We start from the raw sequence: 27,706 nt of genomic DNA, 5'->3' as shown, positions 1-27,706 counted from the left end.
ATATCTTCTGGGTTAGCCGCAATAAATTAATATTTTTCCTGCAAGTTTTATATTTAGTCGTATAAATGCTTCTCACAAATTAAATTAGAAAAAAAAAACAATTATTTTCTTCTCTTATGTTTTTTGAAATATTAATGTAAATAAAGTGTAACATTTCATTATTATTTAAGGTTTCACATATTTTATTTTCCTCAGAGTTATTTATTTTCAGATTTCTAATGTAAAGTACGCTTCTTTGTCTATGATTGTGACGTGTAATGATAACAGCGTCATCTAGTGGATGTTAACTCATCGATGTAACTATATAGTTTTTAATCTGACATCTAGCGTCATATCAGAACACAGAATTTTTGAACAATTTTTAATATCTGCTTTCCATCCATAATGTTATATTATATTATCCATAATGTTTATAAAATTTAATAAAAATGGCCTAACGTAGCAATGGATAAAGAAATACCGACTCCCTGGATGAATGGTTAACAAGCATCGACGATGTTTCGGGTTCGGTTCCCGATACAGAGCTTTCTGAGCTAGTTAAATAATTCATAGGGTACTAAGTAGCAGGTGCTTGCTTTAAAAAAACTGTCGATAATGAACACTCTGAAATCCCCACTTGCCGAACAGTTCATTTAGATGGAGCTGCTTCAATGCGATATATTAACAATACTAAGTTTGAATGAACTATTAAACCAACAGGCATGACCAAGGTGCTAGGCATAAGCGGCTAACGCTAAGTGGCACTCCCCTAGTGCTAAGCGCTTAACGCTTTCGGCTTGAATTTTTTCATTCTGCTTCGTGCAGTCGTTGTACGTAGTTGCGTATTGCGTGTCGCTCGCGATGGCGGGATTTCGACAATATGAAAAGTTTTAGACAAACTTTACAAATTCTGCTAATGAAATTAAATAAGTTCACACTAATTACAATTCTTACTAAAACTGTGTACAATTCATAATATGTCTTTAAAGTGAAAGCCCACCGGTCAGGATGTCGGTTAATTTAAAGTGGCGGTTACCTGATGTTTTTTGTGAAGTGTGTTGAATGGATGGCGGAATTAAGTTTAATTCACGGCGCGGGAATGGGTAAATAAGTGGATGGATTTGTTAGTATATTTCTACCGAAATGCCTTTCGTGGAGCGAGTAGTAGAACCGAAGTTTCTTTCGAGGACTAGTTTACGGGACGAAAACGGGAAACAGAAAGTCACGGATGAGGAACTCCAGGCTGTGACTAACTGTACTCTGAGTAATGCTCTCCGTCAACTCGCGTCCCTCGTGCTTCTAGCCGAGGACATATTCAGTGAGCTGACAGGACAACTGGAGGCCATTAAAGAGCGATCAAAAGCTGCCCAAGCAAAAATCGTGACAATAAATGAGCTAGTCGAGAAATATGATCCGAAGAAAGTGCCAGTCCGTAAGTATCTGTTTAAATTGCAACTTGTTAGTGTTAAAAGAACTGTTAAGCTAAGTGTTTGCTTCGTAAACATTGGTATCGTTACACCTCGTAGTGACCTCAATGCTCATTACATACGAAGTATAAAAAGTAAGTTAAGTAGATTTAGACATTATGCACTCACTTGTTTGGAATATGTTTTACATAACTCACTTTATGAGGTGAGAAACACCGTTTACTTTCCAAGGTTGAGATCAGAAAAACGACAATGCAAAAATTGACTCCAAAAAACTGTGTGAACATACGGGAGAAATAATTCGCGCCAAGTCTCAATTTCACCCTAACATTTCATTTACGCCACGTTTTTGAATGAAATATACCAGTTGTAGCAGTGTAAATACATGAGCCGTTGTAGGCTTTCTGTCTTTTTATTTAAGGCTTCTGCGGAGACCGCAACCGTCTAGTCTAGGGTGGATTTGGCAAGCTAAAGTAAAAGTTTTCTTATACTTACGCTGTAACTGATATTACGTGACTATTGATTCGCCTATACACATATGCGATAGTTTTGGAGTGTAAAAAGTTTATATTATTTAAAAAAATTGCACGTTGATTAATATTTTTTACCGAGACGTTAAGCATATTTTATTTAACCATGTTCCTGGCAAAGCAACTGGTTAGTCAATTAACTTTCATTTACCTAAATTATTTCAGTCAACTGAAGTCTAAAGTTCCGAGCCCCAAATACCTATGTGGTACACGGTTGCATCAAAACATTTTTTCGGGGCTATCAAAAGTATGGTCAAAACACAATGTATGGGTTTACGTAGGTCTCAATCCGATAACATTCGTAAGAGGATATTAAAACAGCTTATATATTGCCTTCTGTAAGCGAGTGTTACTTGTTACGGCCCACCTCACAGCGGCGGTATTAAATTATACCTACATAAAACTCATCTAATGTTCCTCGGATAAAATGTACGTTACTCATTACTCCTTGAGCGTGCCGCCATACAAAAACGTACCAAGTTGATGCATTACTGAGCGCTATCTAAAAACCTGTTTGGGCGTTCGAACGGCCCGCAATGGGAAAAAATATCCAGATTCCAATGTGGACCATAAAAACGTCTCGACTCGAGATAATTTCAAGAACATCCAATAATGCGGTCCCGGCGCGCTGTCTACGTATCTTACACTTAAAAGCTATTAGAAATTCTTATTTTTATAGGCAATCAGACCTACTGATTGAGCTGTAATGTTGTGCTGAAATGTTACGTGCGAATTTAAGTAACAATCTTAGGTATTCTTTAAAAATTTAATTAAAGCATTCCACTTTCTTAGCCACGAGGAAACATCTCAATTTATATTTAGATTCAATGGTATATACTCAAGAGTCTTACATACAAGTACGTATACTTGGAGAGGGATTGAGATATAACAGATGGTTCAGTTAAAAGAAATATTCAAGCGACTGTCTTGGGAATGTAAACACCACGATTCATTACGCAACCTTTCACCTGATAGCCTTACAGTTGTGACTTGTTGCTTGTCACATTATGCTGTCCTGTTCATTTACTATTAGCAGGTATTAAATGGCCTGTTATCTTTGTCCAGGTGTGCCTGATATATCACATACGATAGTCTTTAATTAGTTGACCCTTGACATTCCTGGGTAAAGATGTAGAAAGTTTGCTTTAGTCGACAGGGATATTAGTATGTAAAATAAATGTTTTGTTAATATTAATATGTTAACAGCCAACTTGTAGACATTAAGTTTATTGACCGATAAAGATATCGTAATTAAAAAAAGACAAGACGTTTGCGGATAATTATTACGTACGATAAGAATTAAGAGGTCATCTTTAAAGTAACAATTTCAGATAATCGGCGAAGTATAATTTTAGCTGTAATTAGACTCTCGCGTAAACATAGTATCGGACAGAATGAATAGAATTTGTCTATCAGACTTGGCTTTGTGAAGGTCTGTGAAGGTTCGAAACCGTGACGAAGCTGACGTATGATTAAAAAAATTCCATGTACGGTGAAACGTACTGGTCCACCTCAGAAAGACTTGAATAAAGTATGATAGAGTAATCATGATACAGATTGTATGAATGTTTCTGCCATATTGACTTCAAACAAATTCAGTTCTCGTCGTAGATTCGATCCCCGTTTAGGTACCGATGGACTTTCTTTCAATATGCATTTAACATTCGCTAGAACGGTGAAAGAAAACTTCGTGAGGTAACTGGCTTAGAACCAGAAAGTCTAGTAAAATGATCATAAAGCAGGTACAGAAAAGTGAGGCCCAGACCTAAAAAGATCGTAGCGCTGATTTTTTTTACAAAATTCGATAGAATAAAACGAAAGGTATGATTTGAAGTGATGCGTCGGCGTATTGCAATATTCAAAGATACAAGATACATATTTGCATTAGGTTTTTACATCAATGACCTGTTATATACATAGGAAAAAGCCTTATAAGCTACATAAATTATAGAAGCTGACAGGTAAATTAGTCCGACTTGGGAGGCTAGGTGTGAGACCTGACAGCGAAAGTCGTTGTGCCCCAGTTTATGAATATTTCATATTTCAACGAATACTTTAAAGCTTCATAATTCTTCACAATGTTTATATTTCTGTATATAAATATTATTCGATTTGAATTCGTTCGTTTTGGAGTATTTGCCAAAAGCCGTTGACATGCGATACTTGGGACAATTTAAGATTTTACTGGTTGTATAGTGAACATAAAATTTTATTTGGAGTCTTAAATATATGAAGAGTGGCGATATAACATATTAGGTCTGGGCATCAAATGTCTGTATCTGTGTCGTGATCAGTTTTGTTGTTTATAATAGCTTTCGACGTTTCGGGCTATTGCGTAGCGGTTTCTTCACGAAGTTTTAGTAAACTACGAGCGAGTATTTAGTGACCATAGACAAAAATACCATTGACAACAAAATATATGATTTTAATATAATAAATCTGTGACTAGGTCTCCATTTACACCGAAACATTTAATTAATCCATATAATATCTAGTGAACTAAACACGCAAATCTTTTAAAGACATGATTGTAGCAAGAATATGTCACTTAGTAATAATCGAATTATTCTATAAATCTTGTCCTTGTGGATGTCGTCTATCATAATTAGGTAATTGGTTAATGTATACGGGCGGGTTACCCTTAAAAGATTTATTTGAATTTATGTGTACTGCTGTACAAAAGTGTCGTTATATTTATTAGTATACAGCTAGAAATATACATATTATTTAAAAGAAAACAACGTCCAAAGCCAAAACAGATTCCATAGAATTATAAAAAAATATACAGATGATAACTGTTGTTTTCATTTCAAATCTCTCATTGGAAATTTCTTAGTACTGAAACTGAAAAGATTTCTCAATACAGATTTTAGTACAAAGTATTTCAAATCAAATGGATTTTAGATTACTTAAATTTAAATGAAGACCCTATAATGCAGATTTAAGACTAGTTTATTAAAAAATGAACGTTTTGTGTTGAATTAACAAAAATTGACGTCGAATAGTTACCTTCTTCGGGGATTTTTGTTTTCTAACACGAACCAGAATATATCGTCTATTTACGAGAGTAGGCGAAGCATAAATTTCATGACATTCATGTAAAATACGTAATTCTATTTAGTACCTACCATTAAACTTCTATTCATAGTATTCCCCAGTTGCAAGAACATGAATATATTTTGATTAAAGTATTTGTGAGTTTTCATAATTAACGTATTAAGCTTTGGTTCATCAAACCCAAAGACCTAGTTCTTTTGACGATTTTAATGCAAATGTGTTCCACCTTTATACATGCAGTAGGAAATGAAACATTTTTTTTCATTTTTCGACGCCAATTATCCTTGTAAGATTTGCTTGTGACAATTTAAATAATTATTGCATTTATGCCTTATATGACATTTTAAAGGTAGTACTTAGGTAAATGTAAATTTGATTTTTGTAGTTCAAATTACCGATGCTCGAATATGTTTTGATTTAGTTTTTTTTAAACCAACTTGCCAAAAATGGTACATTGTTACTTTAAAAACCAAAATTTAATGTAGAAGTACTTATGATTAAACATAAGAAACACGAAAAGGTAAAAAAAATAGATCAACTCGTAAATTGTAATGTAGTCAATTAGTCTTTCTTATATAGGTTTCCTTACCTCATCAGATTTAAGTCTTAATAATTTATTTTTAAACTGACAATAAGAAGTCTATTTGGTTATGTGTCTACTACCCAATCATACATACGAGCTAGAAGGCTTTTAGCCTCAAACAAACATTAAGTCATGCATAGTTAGGCAGTCTGGCAGACAGTTTAATATATAAACACTCTATTTATACTGTAATTAATATTCACCAATATCGATGCACGCGAAAATGTCATGTGTTGCTAATTATGCTTATAATAAAAAAGACTATTGGTAGCCACAAGGCGGTGTCGGCTTTCGTCCCCAATAATACCTTTCCTCAGATCATTTTGCAAGCTATAGAATGTCTCCAGTCGCTGCGTATTAAGCAAGTACTCGTTTGTAATTTGAAACCTGGCTTAAATCTAACGGCTTTAAATTTGCTTAACTTGTCACGCATGGGCGACGTGAAAATGATACCCTGAAACTTTAAAATTGCATTCAGGGGTTGCAAAATGCTTACTAGCGAATTTGTCACTGATCTTACCAAAATTTACCTTAATATAATGCCAAATACTCCATAAATATAAATCTCCTATAAGTAATGGACTCTCCATAATTTTACACTCTTTGAGGTTTATTATCCACTCTGTAGCTATACAGAGACCGACAAGCACCTACTAAAATGGGTTGCTATGACCGTACCTTCTAGTCATCCTGTATACTTGGTTGCATCTCGATAATTTGTAATATTTCCGATGGCTAGAAAAATATTCCATAAATTGGAAAAATCTCTCGATAATTTTAAGTATAAGTAACAGTATCTTAGTAGAGAATACAGACTTCTATTTGAAATAAAAAAATGTAACTAATTGTATTAAATTCTTTATACACAAGAACAATACAAATATACAAATCACGAAATTAATTTCTTATTTACTTGAGTCCCCCTCCCTCGTCGTTATTTGAAATATATCTATGAGTTTCAAAATATCGAGAGTCGACTGTATTTTCTTGTGTGATAATTTTTGAGTTGATCGCAGCAAACCTGTAGTACATTTACGAATGCGACCATAACGAGAAACATTTAACTATTTTTACCAAAATGAAATAAGTTCTACAAGTGTACATGAACTATTAAATCGCGACATTCATAACTCAATAGTCGTTTGTGTGTAAAATATATGTACTTCAAAAGACACCACTTGTTATTTATTACCGTCCTCGAGAAGCATTAAACAAAAAGCGTACTTGAAGACTTACCCCTGTCTCAACTGTGGGAACGACAGGGCTGTTGTATTTTTTTTAATTCTCCGAAAGAAACCCTTCAGGTAGCCGACCCTGGCCGAGTGGGCTTTTGACATTTGCAAAACTGTGGCTTCATATTAATGACATGCTTATTGCTAAAGTTGCTTGTTTAATGGATATCAATGCGTGCACGTATTACGATTTACGAATATTCCGTTGTATATGAATGAATTTATTTTAAGGTTTTTGTGGTCCCACTATCAAAACAAGTATAATTCTAAATTAGGCTTGCAATATGTATTTATTTGCAGAGTAGTGAATAAATTTTCTAACAAGCGCTTCCGTCAATCTAAATATTTGTTTTTGTTTTCATTTTAAGTACTTGGAGTAAAGTCATACATTGATTTTTTATTTCGATAAAAAATGACTATCGCTTGAAAGGGCTTAACAAAAGACGTATAAACGGTAATTGTACTAATTAAGCTTGGTGAGTAATTATAGCACTTATCGAGCAGACTAATTGCTCATTTCACATCAATGCATGATTTATTGTTATTATAGTAAGTTTAATACAATGATGGCACAATTATATTTAAATTTATGATTGTCGGGGCTCTTTTAACAATTTCCATTACGTAATATGCATGGGTAAATTTTAGTTTTATTATTTTGCACTTATTGTTAACATCTATGTATATTTCGCCTTCAATTCTTATTGCTCGCTGTACCCGGTGTTATTGGGTGCGATGCTGGGGATAAAATAAAAGTTTCGCTATTCGTCTTCCAAAAGCAAGTAGAATTGCTCACTTTAAATAACATTCAATGTCCTAATAAGTAAAAATAATAGTGCTAAAATATCCAAAATGAAAATTACCATATCTTTACACATCGTATGAAGAATGGTATACCTATCATATACATTATCATATAAATGCGAAATTGTAACATTATACGCAGTAAGGAAGTATTTTATGTTTTAAGCATATTAAAAAAGATAACAAAAGAATAAGTCTGACAAGGTTTGACTCAGCTATTTTAATAAATATTTTTCTCACGAGTATTGGATATCATAATGTATGTACGCGTCACTATTCATTGGCGGTTTGCTTAAAATTTACGACGAAAGGAATTCTCTACACTCGTAAACGAAGCATACAGGTAAGTTGACAAGAGACTAAAATTAAACAGGTTTAAAATATCTATTTCCATAATAGCTCCCAAGAAAACACATAAATACAAAAGCTGAATGTCTTGACATCTTATAAAAGTTGTTTTTTTTTTAAATTTGATGACCTGGTACGTTAGACCTGGACGGTAGGTTAGACCTTTAAGTCATAACTTATTTGGAAAATGTTCAGTACTTTGGAGACACAAAATTTCACTTCACTAAATTTCGTTTCATTTGTTTTTGAACTGTATTTTTTATGTAATTATAAATAGGTTGTTATAATTATAAAAAGTTGAATGATAAACACAGCACAGAATATTGTCGTCTTATCTGACAAATCAGCAGACATTGCGTAGGTCTGTAGACTTAAATCCGCAATGAATTAACATAGCCCATGTACACAGTTAAGCCTCTACCTTAGAACCACATTCAACAACTTAATTTGTATACAAAAGCTAGTTTCTGTTTTGTACTTAATCAGAGCCCTCAAGAACAATAGGTTTATTTTAATTTGGACTAGTCTATGCGGTGACAATGACCTTTGGAAGCCCACGCTAATTATACCCACACGTCTTCGGAGACGACTGCCAGACTTGTTCCTGGTGTAGATCAACATACCGAAGCCATTCTTATAAGACGTTTATGTGTTTGGAGAATTTGTTTTATGTATTTATGAAACGTTCAATGGTTATGGACACGTCGTGTTAGATTTAATTTACAGAAGTTTATGGTTAAATATGTTTTTAATAATTCATAAAATTAAATAATGAGCCATAAAACTTAATTTTGTTTAATATTATGAAATCATTGCAATAACTAAATTTTAACTTATAAATAAACTTTAACATGTTTTTAATATAGTATCTATTTAGGAGAAAGGTTCTGTGTTTAAGATGTATAGCTTATTTCGTAAAGCCTCATTGTTCAATCAGTAAAGGTAATATAATTATCGATTAAACGAATTTCACCATGGATTAAATGTTGTAATTCAATAACTCGTCCAATCAAATCAAAGCTTCGTTCTTAGCAACTAACTAGATTATGAATTTTTCGTATGAGTTCATTATGTTATAATGCAACGTATGACTAACTTAGACGAAGCCACAAAAAGTGAGGGTGTTTGGCAGCTGATCGGAAGTCCCTTCCTTTGTTCCACTTATAACCACACCGTCAGAGGAAGTGGGGTGATCACCTACATTAATCAATAGTCAATAATAGTATACAAAAACTCATTTGCATTTATCTTCGTGGCATGTTTTATGATCGGGAATCCGCCATTGTTCTTTATAAAATTCGTACTTTTTATTTAAACGGAAAGGCGGTTATTATTCAATGTATTTGGGGACAATGCGCAACGGCGCACGCACAGCGTGTGATTGTTCAAGATACGGAGTTTTATTCAAAAGTTTGCTTTTGTTGTTGAATTTTGAAAATTTGCTTTTATGTAGGTTCTGGAACACCACGCTTTGTGACGTATAGATCGCTTCCTGTCCATCCTCTTATGTTTCCGACGTATACGTGGTAATAAAGATTGACTTTCTTTACCTATCTGTATGTATCGAGGAATGCTAAGTCTGGATAGACAACAATACCAAACTTGCAAATCATAAATCAAATCATACTTTGCTATAGAAACTATAGCAGAGACTAGATTTATTTTCCGTTTTCAGGTACGTTTTGTTGGAAGAGTAATTGGGCTTTTGAACGTGAATCAATGTGGATAACTACCTATAATAAAATGCTTATGCCTTCTTAATAATAAAGTATTTATAGTTTCTAATTAAGAAAATAAATAAAATTTCTCTTTTAACCACAAATGCTTGATACAAAATATATCAAGCTCCGAAATCGAAAGACGTCATAACAAAGAGCTTTGAAGAATAGTAATCATTATTGTAATAAATAGGCCGTAGAAAGATGACATTGGACATGGGAATGAAGTTGAAACAGAGCCGACAGCAGGAAATTAATCACAGACATTGAAAGATTAACCACACTTTATAGATAACGTTGCTCTCAAGATATCACAAGACTTTCTATTGAAGTAATATTTTTAGAATTCTTTTGATATACTTTTGTTTATTATTAACTTTCTTTATATGTTACCATGATTCTATATCGGTACCGACAATACAAATGTATTGGTTCTAGGGTGGTTCTATCTTAAGTAGCTTGCTATGAATTTTATGTAAAAATGAAAAAATATTAAATCATTTAGAGGTAACAGAATGTACATTTATCAGCGTCAAAAATATTTATGAAATGCTTCTAATTTTACATTTACTGCCAGTTCTCGAATCAAGGTCTAAGAATGGAAGAAAAGAACTGGCAATAAACTCTCCGCCACTTCTACTGTACCTACCATATATATAAACACATCATCGGCTGTCTTTACCTGATTAATAAGCTTGAATATTAAAAATTATCTCTTGAATTAAGATACATATATTAGAAAAGTGTTTATATAATGATAAGTACTTAAAATAATCTAGAATCTAAGCCCTTACCTAGTTGAAAACTAAGTAGATTTTTATTTAACGAATAACGATTTTCTCTCTGTTGTAATGTTTTCGTTTCGTGTTTTGTATTAAATTTAATTTTTTCTAGTTTATAGGGAATTTAAATGTCGTACTGTGTTGTAGCTCTTCAGGCGCCAAGGTTAAACCCCTTGGTGTATTTTTGTTGTTAGTACTTTTACTTTCTATATAATATATTAAGGAATAATATATAAAAAAAGATCCTGAAATAATCGATGGGTTATACTCGGTATATACATACATATATAAGTAAAAAAATCCATAGCTAGCATACATCAATTATGTAGAATTTTAATGTCACTTACGTTTAAAATTACAAATATACGAAGTATCTAATTATTGTTCAACGAAGCAACACAATACGTCTTATTTGCAATTGAAGGTTAAAATCGTTTGAAACGTTCCCACGTTTTTCTTATTCGATCAATTGAATTTTTTGTATTGAAATTAGAATCATGCGGATCATCTATGTAAATTGTATTATGTAATTATGTAGCGTGACTTGCTTCATAATTATATATGATATCCTTGACCTTGGTTCACCTTGCATTACATATATAGTAATTCAATTCTGAACTATAATTTAGCTTTCGTTTGAAACGGTAGAGTCATACATACATACCCTAGAACTAATACATTACGTATATTTTTAATGCTACAAAAAAGTTTTTCATAACGTTTAGTCTAGAATCTCTGACTGATATAATCTATGCCGTATTTTCGTTATCCATACCATATCTAATTTAACATGAATTTTATATTCATATGGCGTGTCGTTTCGTGATAATATTTTGTGTTTGTCACGAGACTTGTACGATGAATGTACCTTTATTGGTTTTAAAAGCTGAAAATTGTTATTGTCCTAAATAGCGTATTGCTAATGTGGCAATTAACATCAAATCTACAGCATGTTTTTTTATATAACAGGGTAATAAAGCAGGAAGCTAGAAGCTCGCAAGTGCGATGTGATTCACATGTATTTTTACTAGTTAGTATTAGAGTTATTATCTAAAGATTACCTATCAATATTATCTTGTTTGAATTTCTGATTATATAATAAAAGGTAGACAAGCTGCAGTATTGTTTTCGTATAGGTACTTTTCTTCGCTGGCAATCCAAAGTGAGCCTTATTCTCCAAGAATAGAGAACGTCACTGTCTCTATTGAAAACTAATGTCTAAACCTTCTTCGAAATAATCCTATCCTAAAATAAGCGTAACATGTGTTCCATAACAATAACATACATTACCGAGTGGTAAGTACTTAATAAATTCTGATTATTAACAGCTCGTGGTCGTACCTTAAAGTACTCTTTAAGGGATGAAATAACCGGCATTTTAGAAACCCGTTAGTGTAATGGATATTTATAAACGACTTAGCATTCACAGGCGAGTTTTCTACATTGTACACCTGCCTTTTCGTGGTTCAATTATTAAACTCAAATCGAACCCCACCCCATTACTCCGCGAAGGTTTTTTAAATGCGCATTAAATGAATCGTGAAATGAATTTATAAAATCAAGATGGCTACTGAATTAAATAACAGATGAATTCTTAAAAGGCAATTTGTAACGAAATCGCGCTGGATTTCTTTCAAAAGTTCCTTTGAAAGTCAAAGTACTTATACTGTATACTCCTGTACATTAAACTTAAACTCATTATTCTATAGTTAATAGTTGGTTTAGACTGCATTGTACTGTTGTCACCGTACCAAAGCCCATACAATGATTTATTCGCGGCTGTGGTCAGCTACGCCGGTGAACGACCCTGTCAGTGCGCACTCACTCGTTTCTGGTTTCGGCAGACGATTTTAAATGCGCTCGCATATTATATTGACCATAAATGGACATAACTGCATTCATTCACAAATAAAGCCCGCCATGGATTCGTCGTTGTATCGTGTATTTTCAAATTTCGAATATTTTTCGTTAAATCATAGAAACATCGATGTTTTGATATACGCTTTAAAAAAGTGAGTTATTACCGTTAATCCGTAAGGGAACAGCTGCGCCCTTCGAGCCAACAATCACTGCAGCTTTAGACCAAATTATTAAAAAACATAAAACGAGCTCACATTAGGGTGAGCCATGGTATGGTTCGTGTTTTAAAACTCTACCTTGCGTGACAGTTTATCCATACTATCTTTATCGAATTGTAACATAATTTCAGGTATATATCAGATTTTGATTTTTAAAATTATCAAGTCTTTAAGCTTAGGGTTAATTGAAGTGTAAACGTAAACCGGTAAAGTGCTCGGGTTCTCTTCAGGTTTTTTCGTGATTTGATCTTAATCTTATAGAACGAGCATTGCGGTCATGACGCGCCATTTTGTAAAAAGGCAGAACCACTGATCGAAATTTACGTATTATGCAATTCGTCGGAATGCGCAGCTGTGCAGAAAGTTCAAGAATTTAAATTATAACGTATTTAACCCTTAGAGGTGTGACCGTTAAAGGTGAAGGCAGGTTATTGCGTCCCCTGACAATGTCCCCACTATTCTGAGCTACCGTTACCCACCTGCCCGCGCCCAATGAACTGAACGCGACAGACATATGCTCACCAGACGCGTGCTTCGCAAAAACTAATTTATCTATATCTATCCGTTGATATGATATGTATTATGTTTAGGTCCATATAAATGTTACAAACAGTTGTTTAATTTTTAATATTATTACTAGGCTATGCAATGTTGGCCTATTGAATTTAGCATCTGACTCTTGCCTGAGGTCGTAAGTTCGATCCCCGGCATAGCCTATCTGTCTATGTTAGTATTTAACATTCGCTTGCTTTAGCAGCTTACAAACCAGCTTGCTTTAGAGTTTAGATCGACGACGGCGTGTATCAGCAGATTGATCACCTAAATTGAAAACAGGCTTTGACACCCAGATCTAAAAAGTTTGTAGTGCTACTGTTTTTTTACTTATTGATTATATTTAACAGAAAAGTAAAGTTTTTCTTCGTTCCATTCAGTTTATATTTAAATGAAGTAATTTTTACATTCTCCAGGGATGTCAAAGAAAAATATTCGCCGACGAGAAATACTGACGTTCCTAAAGAACATCCTCCTTGCTCCTAAAGTGATCAATTACGTCAAATTAATTTTCTGTTGGAATTCGATGCGTTATCTAATCAATAGAAGCCGGAAACCGAATTGCCTTATAAAAAGTACACATTTCTAAAGTCAATATATTGAGTGTAAGTTGTGTAATATTGATAATTTAATTAAACATTAGTACGTGCGAATGCATGGTCACCGCGACCCAGAGATTGTATTTTATCGTAATTCAAATAACGGATAATATAGGGTTATCAGTTTCAAAGTTTAACGGCAAAATATATTATTGTGAAGTATAGTTTTGATTAAGAGCAGTGTTAGCCGTGGCTTCAACGTGTGACACTTATCTCTAGCTTATCGAGAAATATCATAGAAATATAATATCATATATAGGAATATCACGAGGATTCTGGATTGCCACAACCTAAGTTGTTTCCAGAAAATTCCAGATTCCCCGTGATATATTTTACTTTACCATATTCATAAAAACCCGTGGAATGGACACGAAGAGTCCTTTGGGATTATAAAAGTAGGACAGGTATTACAGTGTATGGATCCAGTATTCATAGAACCCTTTAAATATAAATATAAGACAGCCAGCCCTATGATACCGTATCGATTTGTGCTTCGATCGTATTGCGACATGTGATACATCTGACCACCGGGTGTGCATTACTTGCGAAGCGTAATAAAACATTTCGAATCTATTGCCATGATAACATTTTTATTAAAAGACTATTGTCATAGACAAAAAAAACCTTTTTTTCAATCCGGTGGTCTTGTGTTCACTCATTCACTCACTCCACTGCCTTTGTGACCCAAAAAGTTTTGGTCTCTGAAATCTGACAGCCCTCTTCTATGCCAACAAATGCTGGCTTTCAGCCGCAGCAGCCTTCCACTCTGTCGATCCAACCACTAAGGCCGGCTCAGGTAAGCCTCCTTCTCCGCCCGATCTTGGCCCGTATTCTCATATCTTCTTGCCTGTAAGAATAATGACCCACTTTGTGGTAACATAACTTCTATATCTTCTGTCTGGCTTTTCTACGGGATTTTGAAGTATCTAAATCTACTAACTTTAGCTCGAAGGCTTACATATTATCAAAACGGGATTCTATTAAATCCTTTTTTATACGTAGATTACAGTGAGAACGAGGCATTTATGATGTGGTTTCGTTTTTAGTGTATCTCTCACTTATCTTGCTTTGGTTTTGTATTATAATAATATTTTTCATGTATTAAAGTAGTGTGAAGGGAGACCTTCGCACTGTTTATAATTTTAGTTATTACATTGTATTGTTTTGTATACATAAGCAATAAAAAAATCGGTTGTCTGGTAAGTCGGTTTGCTGAGGATAGTTGAACGTGACGTCATAAGTAAATACTGATGGAATGGTTGCATTTTTCAAGAAAAAAAATCTATTTTATTTGTTTGATAAATATTTTGTATGGATATAGAAGGAGGTAAATGGAAATCACAATTGAATTGATTAAGTTACAAACAAATGAACGCTGCCCAACGCGAAGGCCGATTGTGCCTCTTTGTCGCTCGTTCCGCGCTCTCGCTTGTGCTTCAAGCCTTAACTTGAACTCCTCAGAGCGAGGTAACGCCGCATGCGTCATGGTTTTTCGTGCGTGCACGTGCACCCGGCTCAATCGAATTATAAGACGCTGTCACGTCAAAAAAATCTAAGCTATATTTCTAATACCATACCAAAAAGCAGTTAAGCAATAGAAACAATGTACGAATACCTCAAATTCACTTCTGCAAATGTTTTATTGTTTCTACAAAATGAAAACGTTGAACTGTGCGCTTCCTACACGAAAATCTTACGGAATAAAGCAACAATTGCACGCTACGTTGCACTTGTGCATGTAAAAATGCTTTTATGCAGTCTTGAAGCGAGTAAAAAACGCCAGCTAAGCTGCGAGCTACTTTACCCGATCGAAGGATAAATGTAGCGAAAAGATTTTCTCTACCTACATTGTAAATTTATTATCTTTTTGTTCATACATATGTAAACGCAAATTACGTTGAAAGACTTGTTTTAAGGCTAACGTATGAATGAAGTGCTTCGTTTGGGAATGTTTGGCACCATTTACTTACTAACATACATAGATACATATATTATACTTACTAAACCAATACGATAATATCGAAAGAAATAGCAAATAAAATTAAATATTTAAAATTTAAACCCATTAGATATCTCTTCATTTTGTTAATTATGTAAGCGTATGAAGGGAAATATTAGAAAAAAGCTTAAAGCTAAATTTACTTCTACTGCTAGTTACCAAATGAAAAGCAGACGAGAAGAACTGAACTGCAAGAACGCCACGCTACCGTATGGTTGGTATGATAAATGTAATAATAATAACAGTAACAAACGCTAAACATCAGCGGAACAGAAATGAGAAAAAAACACAACGTGCAAAAATTATCAAAGTTCAAAAAAATTATAAAAATTACCCGTCCGATTTTCTTGGCCTGTTCTCAAAGCACAGTTCGTTCTTGCACATACTAAGTAGGTATGTTGATAACTCGAAAAGTCTTGTAAACGAAGTCCTTTCTATTCTGATTGGTCAAAAACATCTCTAGTGACGACATGACGATATGCTGTGTCGTACAATAACGTCCGCTTGACCATCAATAATAGAACGCAACGTTTCTTTTTGCGTATTTTTTTTTCTAGACTAGATTAACCGGTGAACTTCGAATCACTTACATATACTTCATACGTCAAACCTAATACAAGCTTTTTAAATAAACCCAAGTAACACAATTTTACCAAAGGCTAAATCTATAATAATAATAGACAGCCAAGTAACCATTTTATATTTCTGAAAGACAAAAGACATCAACTTTACCAGCTATTAACAGTTTACTATTCTTCTTTCCTTATTATTTATGTTTTCAACGAACGGAAATTCATTTTTATATACATATATAGATATAGAGAAGATCCTAAAAACGAGGAAGCCTTTGTGAAGGTGGCATAAACGAGCCAATTTAAGCTGTTGAAACAAAATTATGGTAATAAAATAACGTAAATTGAATAAAACATATTCACCCTAGTTATCAATATCATGTTATGCAAGATGATACAATTTTTATCGAAGAGTCAAATTACCATTGATGCAATATATACAGTCAACCCAATTCTTTGAATCTACTTTTGACATAAGCTAATTCCATATTACTGGATATCCATAGTTACAGAAGTTGTTGGAAATTTACGCTTAGTTTTTATATATTTTTTTTATCTCTTCGTGTATGTTATAGGCAAACTATAAGTGAAGGTATAAATAATAATAAATTACTGTTTTAATAATTATTAATAAGTAGTTCTCTCGGATATTTTTCTTTTAATCTGTCTTGATCGTTTATTGTAAGATTACATTAAAATATTTGCTTATCAACGTTTTTTATTAAGTATTACATTTGTGTGTTTACGCACAAAAACGCATTACTTTGTTAATTTTACCAAAGTACAAAGTTCATTTAAGTATCCTATTTGGTATATTACGAGTTACTCATTAATCTTTGCGCATTCGAATTGCAAATGCAATATTTATCTTATAGCGAACTGTAATTGCTTCTCATGATTTAAAGCCTGTTTATTGGAGTTAGAGAGAGTATAATAGTATTGACTAGGTTAATATGCTTGATCATTAGGTTCATAATTCTAAACTCAGTTATAATGATTCGTTCCGTATGTTCGTAATTTAGCAAAAGGAATCATTGTGATGGATTACGACCTCAGGTTATCAATCTTCCGCGGTATTTTCGGATTATTGAAAACAGAATTGTTACAGACAGACAGTAAATCCAAAAAACTGGCAGAGCAGCTATGCGTAAAGAAATGTGTATAAATGAGTATAAAAATTTATATGGATTTTTTTTTTCATTTTAAAGTAAAAAACATATTATGTAATATAAGATTTAGGTATAAATTATTTAACTTACGTCATTAAATATGTATCGCTAGACATACCTACTCATCGGCAAAGAAGACAGAGGATGTAGGCCGGGAGAAACAGCCGGCGAAAAAACTCTCGATACTCTTTTAAAATATCAAATCATCATATTATAAAATTACGATGGCAAACACAGATAGAAGAAACCAGAAAGGAGGGAGATACAATCGCTCTTTACTTGCATTAAATAACAAAACTGAAAGCAAATCTTGCAGTCCAGTTTTCGGAAACATTTTATTTTTTATATACTTAACAAGATTTATCATATCTGCAGTATGTCTAACTTATCACCATCCTCAGAAAGACGGTAAAGGACAAGATAAAAAACACTCGGTAATCATATTTTCAAAAGCAATTCTCTAGATATTGAACCCATGACCGACAGGAACTGGAATCGCTCACGTCCTCAAATATGGTATAATTTAAAAATACTTTGTTAAATTGTTGACCCGAACAATTGGGTCATAAATTACCAAAACTGTTTTGATAGGAACCAATCAACTGCGATACAAGCTCTCGCAATTTTTACTTCCCTTTTCGTTCATAAATTAATTGAAAACCGTTCTGATTTCCTGAAATAATGTTAGTTATATTTTATGTGTGGGCACACAATGTAGCAAACGTTTTTATTTCTTTCTAAATATCAAATACATTTGACGGTTATTAATTTGCAAAATTCAGATGAATCGAATAGCAATTTTTCTTCAACGATCGAAATGCGTTTTACGTAAACTTCATGGCGCTGTGCCAAAGCTTTTGTGTCGTAAATACGATTTGATCACGTACAGAAGATGTGGGAAGGGTAGGTATGTAAACATCCCCCCTTATGCCACACACGGTCTTAAAAGATACTATATTATATCGAGATCAAAACACAATTGTTTACGATGTAAAAATTATCTTGATAAGCATTTTATTACCGTCAACTTCGGAAGTGTCAAACAATAAACAACTATGTGAGAACATGTGATTCCTAAGTCGGTAAAGCTAAAAATATTAATGAATTTTTAGATAACCGTATACCGTGAACAAAATGCCTATAATCGCATACCTTCCGTAGCGATATATTCTACAGGAAGTAACGGAACAAAACCGTAAAAGGTAATACGCAACAACGGTATAAAATTTCAATAAAAATTTGACGTTTATATAATCTGTTTCATATTAAATATCGCCTTTTAGTATCGAACAATCTCCTGTCGAAATACGAAAGACAGCTAAAAAATCAACGGACATCTAGAAGATTTAATAACCACTTAAGCAAGCGCTCGAAGCGTGTGTAATCGACCTAATTCATCGTGTTTATCCCGGCCACAACGTGGGTGTAGAGTTTCGAGCATTCGTACTACAGAGTATGGACAGTGAAAGCAAACAGTCAGCGTTCCACATAATGCTTTGTTAGTACCGACACATGACACCTTGGCCTTCACAAAACTTGATTTATATACGCGCTTCTCTGAATGAAGTGAGAATATTTTCATGTTTTTTAGCTGTTTGAAAATGAATGTTTAGGATAAAGTCAACGTATTAAATAAATAAATATAGTCTTTATTGACAATCTTGTAAGTTACATTTTATCTTATTTCTACTCTATATACTACTTATACTTATTAACGCAATTTAGTTAAGATAAATGTAAATATTATCATATTATTTCCTATTAGACACCGTTTTTTGATTGTCATGCTTTTCAGCATAGGCCTCCCCAAGTAATCTCCACAAAGAGATCTCTTGCTTCCTCATCCATGTGGCTCCTGCCACCTTTTTAATATCATCTTCCCGTTTATACATACATATTCCAGTTCAGTAACATTGTTCAGTTTAATAAGAGTTTTGAAAAGTCAACGTATTGCTATGTATTAAAGTTCGCTAATATCACAGGCCTTGTAATGAAATTCGCGTTGAGGTACCTAGCACATTAAAGTTTCAAAAGTCAAACTACATTCTTCGTCTTGCACAATAAGATTCAATAGACGACCCATGGCGATGTTGAAAGGACTTATTAAAGAACTTATTTCAACCTCACAATGGAACAATCTTGTACTTATTGTGGCGCTGTAGCATATATCAATCAATGGTGATAAGATCCTCTCAACTGGCACTGTTTTTTGTTTAAAATAACGCCACTTTAAATTGGCTTATCGGAGCGGTTAACGCCCGGTATATTCTAAATACGATTTGTAGCTACTTTTTAATACAGCGTAATCGTCAATTGTTCTCTTTAGATTTATTGTAATAAATATACCTAGTTATTTTATATCATTCAACTAAGCTTTTATTTAGTAACATCCTTCGAACATTTATTAACAGAAAGGTTGTCAAAGTAAAAACATTTTTCTCAACAAATAATCCATGACTCGTAACTGTACAAATCTTATGGTTTCTATTTGGCTAAACATTCGTTGCTATTTGGCTTGAAGCGTTAAACGCTTGTCAAATATTGACAGTTTCCCTTAAGGTTGAATCAATATTAACATGAATAATAAATTGCTACGTCTTGGCTGCATCATGGCCAAGTTCAACAACACTTCGATGATTTGATTGAACTCACACTGCATTCAAGGCCTGGATTCAGTGATCGCTAGTCATTTCCAGGGCGGAATTATATTTCTATGTATGTATGATTTCTGGTTCAGTTATGTTGGTTCACATACAAACCATCATGATTGCGGAAATGTATGTTTAAAGTACAAGAGATCTTATCCTTTAAACATCTTAAACTTCTAAAAAGTTAAAGTTTCTGTATAATATTGTGTTTAGACCAACTGAACATATAATAGAAGCAATTTTTGAGTGTACGCTCACTGCGTTTAGTTAGTTTTATTAAAACTGTGATGCTTATAAAAATAATAACCATGTTCGATTGACTTGATTTGTTTTAATCGGCGTCGATTGGTCTCTGCAAGTAAAATTTTAAATGCCAATTCACATACACAAAACAAACATAGAAATATTAACAAGTGTAGTGTATACTAATGAAAACATTTAATCATTTCCTGCAGAAAGTTGTGTTTTACCATCGCTGAGTGTTGCAATTTCTTGGTGAAACGGCTGATTTTATTGTCAATAAAGTTTATTTGACCAATGTTCCACTTTAAAGTAGGCGAGGACAAGTCTATCTAATCTAAGAATGTGCACATGGCTCACACGATTAGATAATTATGAACTGATAGAGATTCTTTGTTGACAGTAAATTAATTTTGTTTTCAAGAATGTTGGTATAAGGTTGAATTTCCAGTACTTATTAAAACTTCACCTTAACAAATATATTACTGTCGATTTACCTTTTAAAAATGAAATAAATCAGTGGCGCTACAACATTTTTAGTTCTGGGCCTCAGGTTTTTGTATCTGTTCCATGATCATTTGTTAATCTAATAGGCGAGTAGGTAAATATTGAGTATCCCATTGTTTTTGGCTATAACATATATTTTAGACCTCTGGAATAACATATTTCGATTTGTATCGATAAATGTACTTAATACATTCTCATCAAAGATTTATTTCCACAAATACTAATAAAATTCAGTGCACATAATCATTAAATACTTAACCATAAGCGATAACAGCTAATCGTAAACTTAACATAAGGATATGACTCAACGATGTAACACTTTTCCTTTCTTTTATATCCCACTAATCGCTAAAAAGTAATAAAATTTCATGTAATTTACATGGCAATACAGGGTTTTTTATTCTAAACGCCGTAACTTTTTCGTAAGAGATTTGTGTCTTTGGGTTACATGCTCTATTATTAAAACTGGTATTTGACATGTTGTAATTGAGAAGCAAATTTTTGATATTTTAAATTATTTTATGTCACTACTTTTTATCCTTTCTTCATCACAAGTCCTGTATCCAGACTTACACAGGACTTCTTTGTCTTTGCTAGCTTTGAAATCGTACTCAGGTCCTCTCGTTAGCAGATAATGTTATTAGTAACATTATCTGATAACGAGAGAGTTGATTAAACGAAGATGATTAGATTAATACATTTTTGACATATTTGTAAGACGCACATACAAGGACTAAATTTCTGCCCACAGTTTTTTTAAGCCCTGCTCATATGTAAAATCAATTGTCTTCTTGGAGTTATTTAGTCGATTGATGCACTCTATTAGCACCATAGGTTTATGTATTAAGGCCATGTTCACAATGCCTGAACCAGTAAACATTACTTTTTATTAGTTATACCATAAAATTTCCAAATTAAAATGCATCCCGACGTTTAATGATACATTTGTGAAAAACGTGCTGTTACCTCATAATTACAAGTCATAATAAGCTAACGAATGGGGTGATTTTGAACCAGTTTGGTATCGCGAAATATTACTCGTTAATTGCAAGTTGTGCCGGTTGAAAAATGTTCCCCCGAGACGTCTTTATCCAAATACAGTACGATCTTAAATTCATGTTTTTAATGAGCCTGTCTCCGTATAAGTCAGATAAAATTGACTTTGGCATGTTGATTGAAGTAGTTAAAATTCGGTAGATAATTTAATTAGCGCCTTTTATATTCTACGTTTAGTTTCGTTTGATTTATTTTCAAATAGGACACTAAAATTACTAAAAAAAACAGTTTTACTTTTAAACGTAGGTACTTTTTAAAATGAAATGTATTGTATACTAACGAATGAAAATATACCTAACTAAAGACTAAACTAAACTATTTAATAATTAAAAGTTCTGATTAAACAAATGCCTAATATTATGAAAAACTAACCTCTCGTATTTCACATTTGTAAATCCCTTCTTAAACTTTAATTGAATACAAACAAACCAGTTCTAAAATGTTACTTAATGATGATAAGGTTTCATTCTTGATGGTGTACAGTTATAGTGTGGGCGACCTATGGCCCATTCACCAATACTCCTACGCAACCTTCTATGCTTAAAACCTTATTTGGATGTGTTGCGTAACTACTATGCTTTCGTTACTGTTATAATTGATTAGTTAAACGGTTATTCATTCATCTTACAGCATACATACTCATTAGATTAAGTTACAGCGTTAATAGCAATTTCTATTCTACGGTTCTTGATCTTTTTAATACAAATTAACACTACTGGTATTGAAATAATTATTAAATTTCTTTAGAAGGCATCATAGTTCTTAGAATCCGACTTTACAGACGAAGAGTATTGTAGAGATTTTTTTTAAACGATGCTTTTTATATTTTTTCACACCAAAGTAATGTGAATTCAAACATGGTTTACTTGTATTAGATCGAGAACTTCCTTTAGGATAGTCTAGCATAAGCACTCTAGCTAGGCAAACTAGCCTACGTGTCTACGCCTATGGACACCTATAGTGAGTATGTTGCCGGACTATGTCCCTCATAGTATATAGCACTCCTCTAGTAGCTTGCGTAGTTGGGGGTCGTATCTCTCACGGAAGACCGGGAGTCTTTTTAATCATAATTTATATTTCGGAAGATATAATTTTGGAGAATTACAAAAATATATCTTAAAAATAGGACATTGCATATTAAGATATAATTGACCCCAGAGGTCGGCGCCACTTCTACCCAGACGTAAGGGACACCTACGTATTGTCTACTAAGACATTATATCATTCTGTAATTTGTTCTCACAACACCTACACTGTACTAGGTATAGAGATTATAGTAGAGTATATGCAATCAGTACGACTAATTGTTGTCTTTGAAGTGAATTTAATTTGGTGGCCAGTTGTTTCTAGTCGATATGTAAAGAAAGATAATCGCCAAAAACCACGATAGTAGTCTCTATGTAATATTGTATTGCTTATAAAGCAAAAGACAGATGAAAAAGAGAAATAAAATCGGTTCTGAAAACAAAGTTTTTCTATGTATAAAATATATTATGAAAACAATATTAATATCAAAAAAAACATAGAGAAGTTTAAAATAAGGTTCTTTTTTTAAACCAATGAAGCTTTGCCCCATAATAAATTCCGGTAAGTTTTATAGTAACTGTTCTTCTCGGTACATTACCCTTGTGCCTTCGTTATAAAGTTTCCAACTTCTTTTCAAGAAACAAGATTATAACCAAGTTCCTATCAACCTGAAACTCTTCATTCTCTAAACTTGTTAAAACGGGGAAACATTTTAGGTAACGCTTAATCAATGTTTATATTTGATCAAAAGTTTTTTGAATTGTAATTACACCTCCTAATCAATTACCCTAGAGAACCTTTTGGAGAATTTGAGTTATCTATTATTGTTTTTATTAATCATCATGATACGAAAAATAGTGCGTGGAGTAAGGAGTTCCTCCGCGCGGAAGACAAACTTGGTAATTCGTAAATATAGCAAAGAGGGGTTGAAATTCATTTCAACATTCAATTCATGAATCATATTGTTGCTTCGAGACAAACTTTATTAACATTGCTTATAATTCATAATTGCTCGCATCTTTTAATTAATTTCGAGTGGGGAAATATCCAAATCTATAAAATTTACAATGGGAGTATGTATAGTAAGTCTGTCTATGCTGAGTTCAATTTTTTTAACTTTTAACGCAACAGTGCTTACATACCCCCTGCATGGTAGCGTTAAACGTATAACTCAACCTTGTTGGAAGTCGCATTAGAAGTTTCACTTCAAGAAAAAAAAATATTTTGTGAATAAATGAAGTGACATTTGCATAGATGACACGCCAGTTCTTTTACTGCGCAGTCTAGTATTTTTAATAAAGACTTTCTATCCCATAACTGTTATTTTAATGTTTTAGGCTAGTTCGTCAGCCTGCGAAATAAATTAAATAAACAATAGGAATTGAGAACCTCCGCCTCGTAAGTTAGTGATGTCCCTGAGGCGGTCAGTAAATAAATAAAAATTGTACATAGGTTAATACTGCAGACTTCTTTTGCAGAGTCAGTTTTGTGTTTAAAAAAAACAATTGAAAAAATACATATATTTTGGAACATACGATCAACATGGTATCACTTATTCGACGTCATTAAATTCGCACCAGTTGGCATTCCTATTCATAGGCAAAGAACACAGAGGGTGTAGGCCGAGAGAAAAAGTCGCCGTAAAAAACTCTCGGTACTCTTTTAACACACTCTTTTAGACACGGACTACTAAGGAATGTTTAGTATCTTCCTGTGATTGTATGCTAATACTGTCGCGAATAAAGCTCCCTATTGAACCACCTAATTATTATGTAATCTCAGACCAACATAGCCGGATTAGAGTAAGCCCTGAAAAGAAGTTTCAATAAAGTGATTTTTATATGAAATATTTTGTTATGCTATTCCATAAAGACCGTTCGAATTTTTTTATATTCACCTGATGTAAGTGCGTTGTCAGCATTTCATATAGATATATGGTATATCAGGAATACATATGTGTTAATATTTCATCGACGAGAGATAGGGGTGTTTGATTTTAAACAAATTGTTTTCACACAACGAAAATAGTTTGCTAGGTGCGAACTGAGGCTACGCGGTACCACCCTTATTTTATTTTTAGTATATACACCTAATGATCTGTCTTAAACATGACTTGACACACACTGTAGACGACTAAATAAATAAACCTATCTGTTTGACTTCGTTTATTTGTAAAAAAGTCCCTAATGTGAGTGTTAACGTAAACATACACGGTAATTCTATATTTGTGTTTTAACACTCCTTAGAAATGTTATGAACTTCTTATTGGGTTTAATTTGTCGGCCTATTACATACAAGGCCTATCCAATACATTTGGTCGCTTCTTTCGCGTGCGATTACATTTCGTATATAAATCAGTTGACCGTACTCAAAAGAAAATTATAATAGCACATAAGTATCAATCTTTGATTTGTAATTTTTATTTTTTGGGACAGGAAAAACATACATATGTCACTTTGAAAAAAGTTATAATAATCCGCGACAATGGAGGACACCGTGAGCAATTTCTGCAGACACCCTTCATCTTGTCGATACCAACTCCGGGGAAATAAATACAGATAATACAAAATTTTCTTCAGCTGTGATACTTTTTTGACATTCAATACCTTTTGTTTTCAGTCACCGTGACCACACACGCTGTAAAGCACGCGAAACGTCGGGGAAATTTTTAAATTAAGTTAAATAAATTATACGTTTATAATAATACATAGCTTCAATCCGGTAAAAAAGTGTTTTCTTTAAAAGTTGTAACTGCCTGCAACGCCGGGGGTTAGCGGTTGTGTAGCCATCCTTTCAGAGTATACTGTTTTCTTTCCACTTAATCGTATACCTTGGAAATACCTCTATTAGCCGCTGGTTCCACAAAGGGATGGAGCGCGGCAGAAAGATCCTCAAAAAGGCGTCATGAAGGTTGGAGTTTTTCTTTCTGCCTTGATGTCTGATGAAATATCAATAATGGTAACATTTATATTTGTGTCAGATTGAAAAAGCAAATTTAAGTAGTGTTAGATAGATAAGGCGTTACACACACATAAACAAAAAGATGTAAATCATTAAGATAATGCTACCATATATGCTTGTTTACTAAGAAAGCACCGACGCGGACGGTTTATTACATTGTTCGTCAATGTGTGAATACACAAAACATTCATAAAACGATATGTTCTTAATAAAAAAATTCACACTTAAAATTTACTACCTTATTATCACATACAAACGAAATTTGAAACGTGTTGATTCCTGTTTTCCAAAAACACGAAAGTTGTGATTTTGTAGTTCGTGAGTGATGCGCACGAACAATGTAATTTACTTAGCTGACTGTACAAATTGTTACCTATCGTGTTCTGTATCACGAAATGTCAAATTGATTTTATATGGCTACTAGAGACTAAAATTATCCCTATTACTAGCACCAATTTAATTTTTTCACGTATAGTATTATACTTTCGCACTGTCACAGTCTCCCTATCGTATTGAATACTTTTTACTGCATAGGATAAGTTTGTAATAAAATTATTAAGTGCGAAAAAATAGCGTAATCTATAGCTTGGCACTTTTATATAAGCAACAAGGTTTGCCCTCTGCAACAAAGAGACCAAGTTTAAATTTAGATTCTTCCTGCCATTTAATGAAGCCCATAGCACTATTAATATTTTAGGATATTTATTGATTAAGGGCCTATAAATACTTTCCGTCGTTTGAAGTTAATTAGATTGTATGGTCTTAGTCAAGGGTACACTTTGTTGCCAAGTTCTTTGCAGATATATGTTTATGCTAGTCAAGTAGATGAGCCGTGTTTTAACCTTTAAAGTTGTATTTGTGGATGCCATAGCAACTACAGGAAGGGTAATTTTAATTTAGGGTGCGTCTTTTCTGTATACAATTGTATCTAATGTATGTAAAGAATGCTTTAAAATGAATACGTAACTAATAAAAACAATTGAGAAACGAAACCAGCTCCTAATGCCGACTCGATTCGAAACTAATTGTGTCGGAATTAAACCCAGGACTTCCTTACGTTATGTACATGAATAGGTAAATATTTATTAACCTTAGTAATGGCATTAAAACAGCCACCGGCGCCTGCGGCTCTCACGTCGGAACAAAGCAAACACAGATCATATCTTAAAAGAGAACTTGAGACCACAGATTGCCCTTAGTAATTGCTTTTAGTAAAATTAATACCAGTACGTAAATACAACAGTATTTTTCCTAAGTGACACTTGATATGTTTGAAAACGTTGTCTTTGAAGTACGCAAACCAGCTACTGAATTTACTAAGAATACATCTAAATATTCGTGGGGGTTAACGGAGTACGTACTGACAAGGATAGGAATCGGAATGCTTGGTGGTTTGGTCATGTAGAACGAATTAATGAGAAGCCGTTAACCAGTAAGATATACAAGGGAACCGTGGATGGTGAAATCGGTTTTTGTAGCGGGTAATTGGACCAGCAGGTAAAAATACCTAAAACCGACGAGCATGTTGGTAAATGTCAAGCCATGTCAAGTGGATATCTGTGGTCTCTGCTTAGGGAGCGTTCAAATAGTTATTACGTCACGCATTTTTTGGAGATTTTTGCCCCCCCCCCCCCCCATGTAACGCGACGTAACGTTTTTTTGTTCCCAATAGTACAACGTTACCCAGTGACTTTATTAAACCTAAAAGTTGCCATTTATGTGGTGTAAAGTATCGGAAAATCGAAAATAATATTAACAATAACGCATCGTACCGTTTTAAAATGCTAATTAATTTTACGCTTTTTGTAAAATATATATACGAAATGTATGGTATAAATT

At 33.4% G+C, this 27,706-nt stretch overlaps 1 protein-coding gene across 1 annotated transcript in view; it reads left to right on the top strand.

Moving 5' to 3' along the window:
• Window positions 1-805: 805 nt before the first annotated feature.
• The window catches only part of LOC110994465, an 80,943-nt gene continuing 54,042 nt past the window's right edge, over window positions 806-27,706 (top strand). The window contains exon 1 of the mRNA XM_045628845.1: window positions 806-1,411. Coding sequence (XP_045484801.1) covers window positions 1,123-1,411 — 289 coding nt within the window. The 5' untranslated portion in view covers window positions 806-1,122. The remainder of the gene's footprint in view (window positions 1,412-27,706) is intronic.

This window comes from Pieris rapae, chromosome 7 (assembly GCF_905147795.1).
Source record: "Pieris rapae chromosome 7, ilPieRapa1.1, whole genome shotgun sequence".
In the NCBI taxonomy this organism is placed as follows: domain Eukaryota; kingdom Metazoa; phylum Arthropoda; class Insecta; order Lepidoptera; family Pieridae; genus Pieris; species Pieris rapae.
This window is presented reverse-complemented; position numbering and strand designations above follow the sequence as displayed.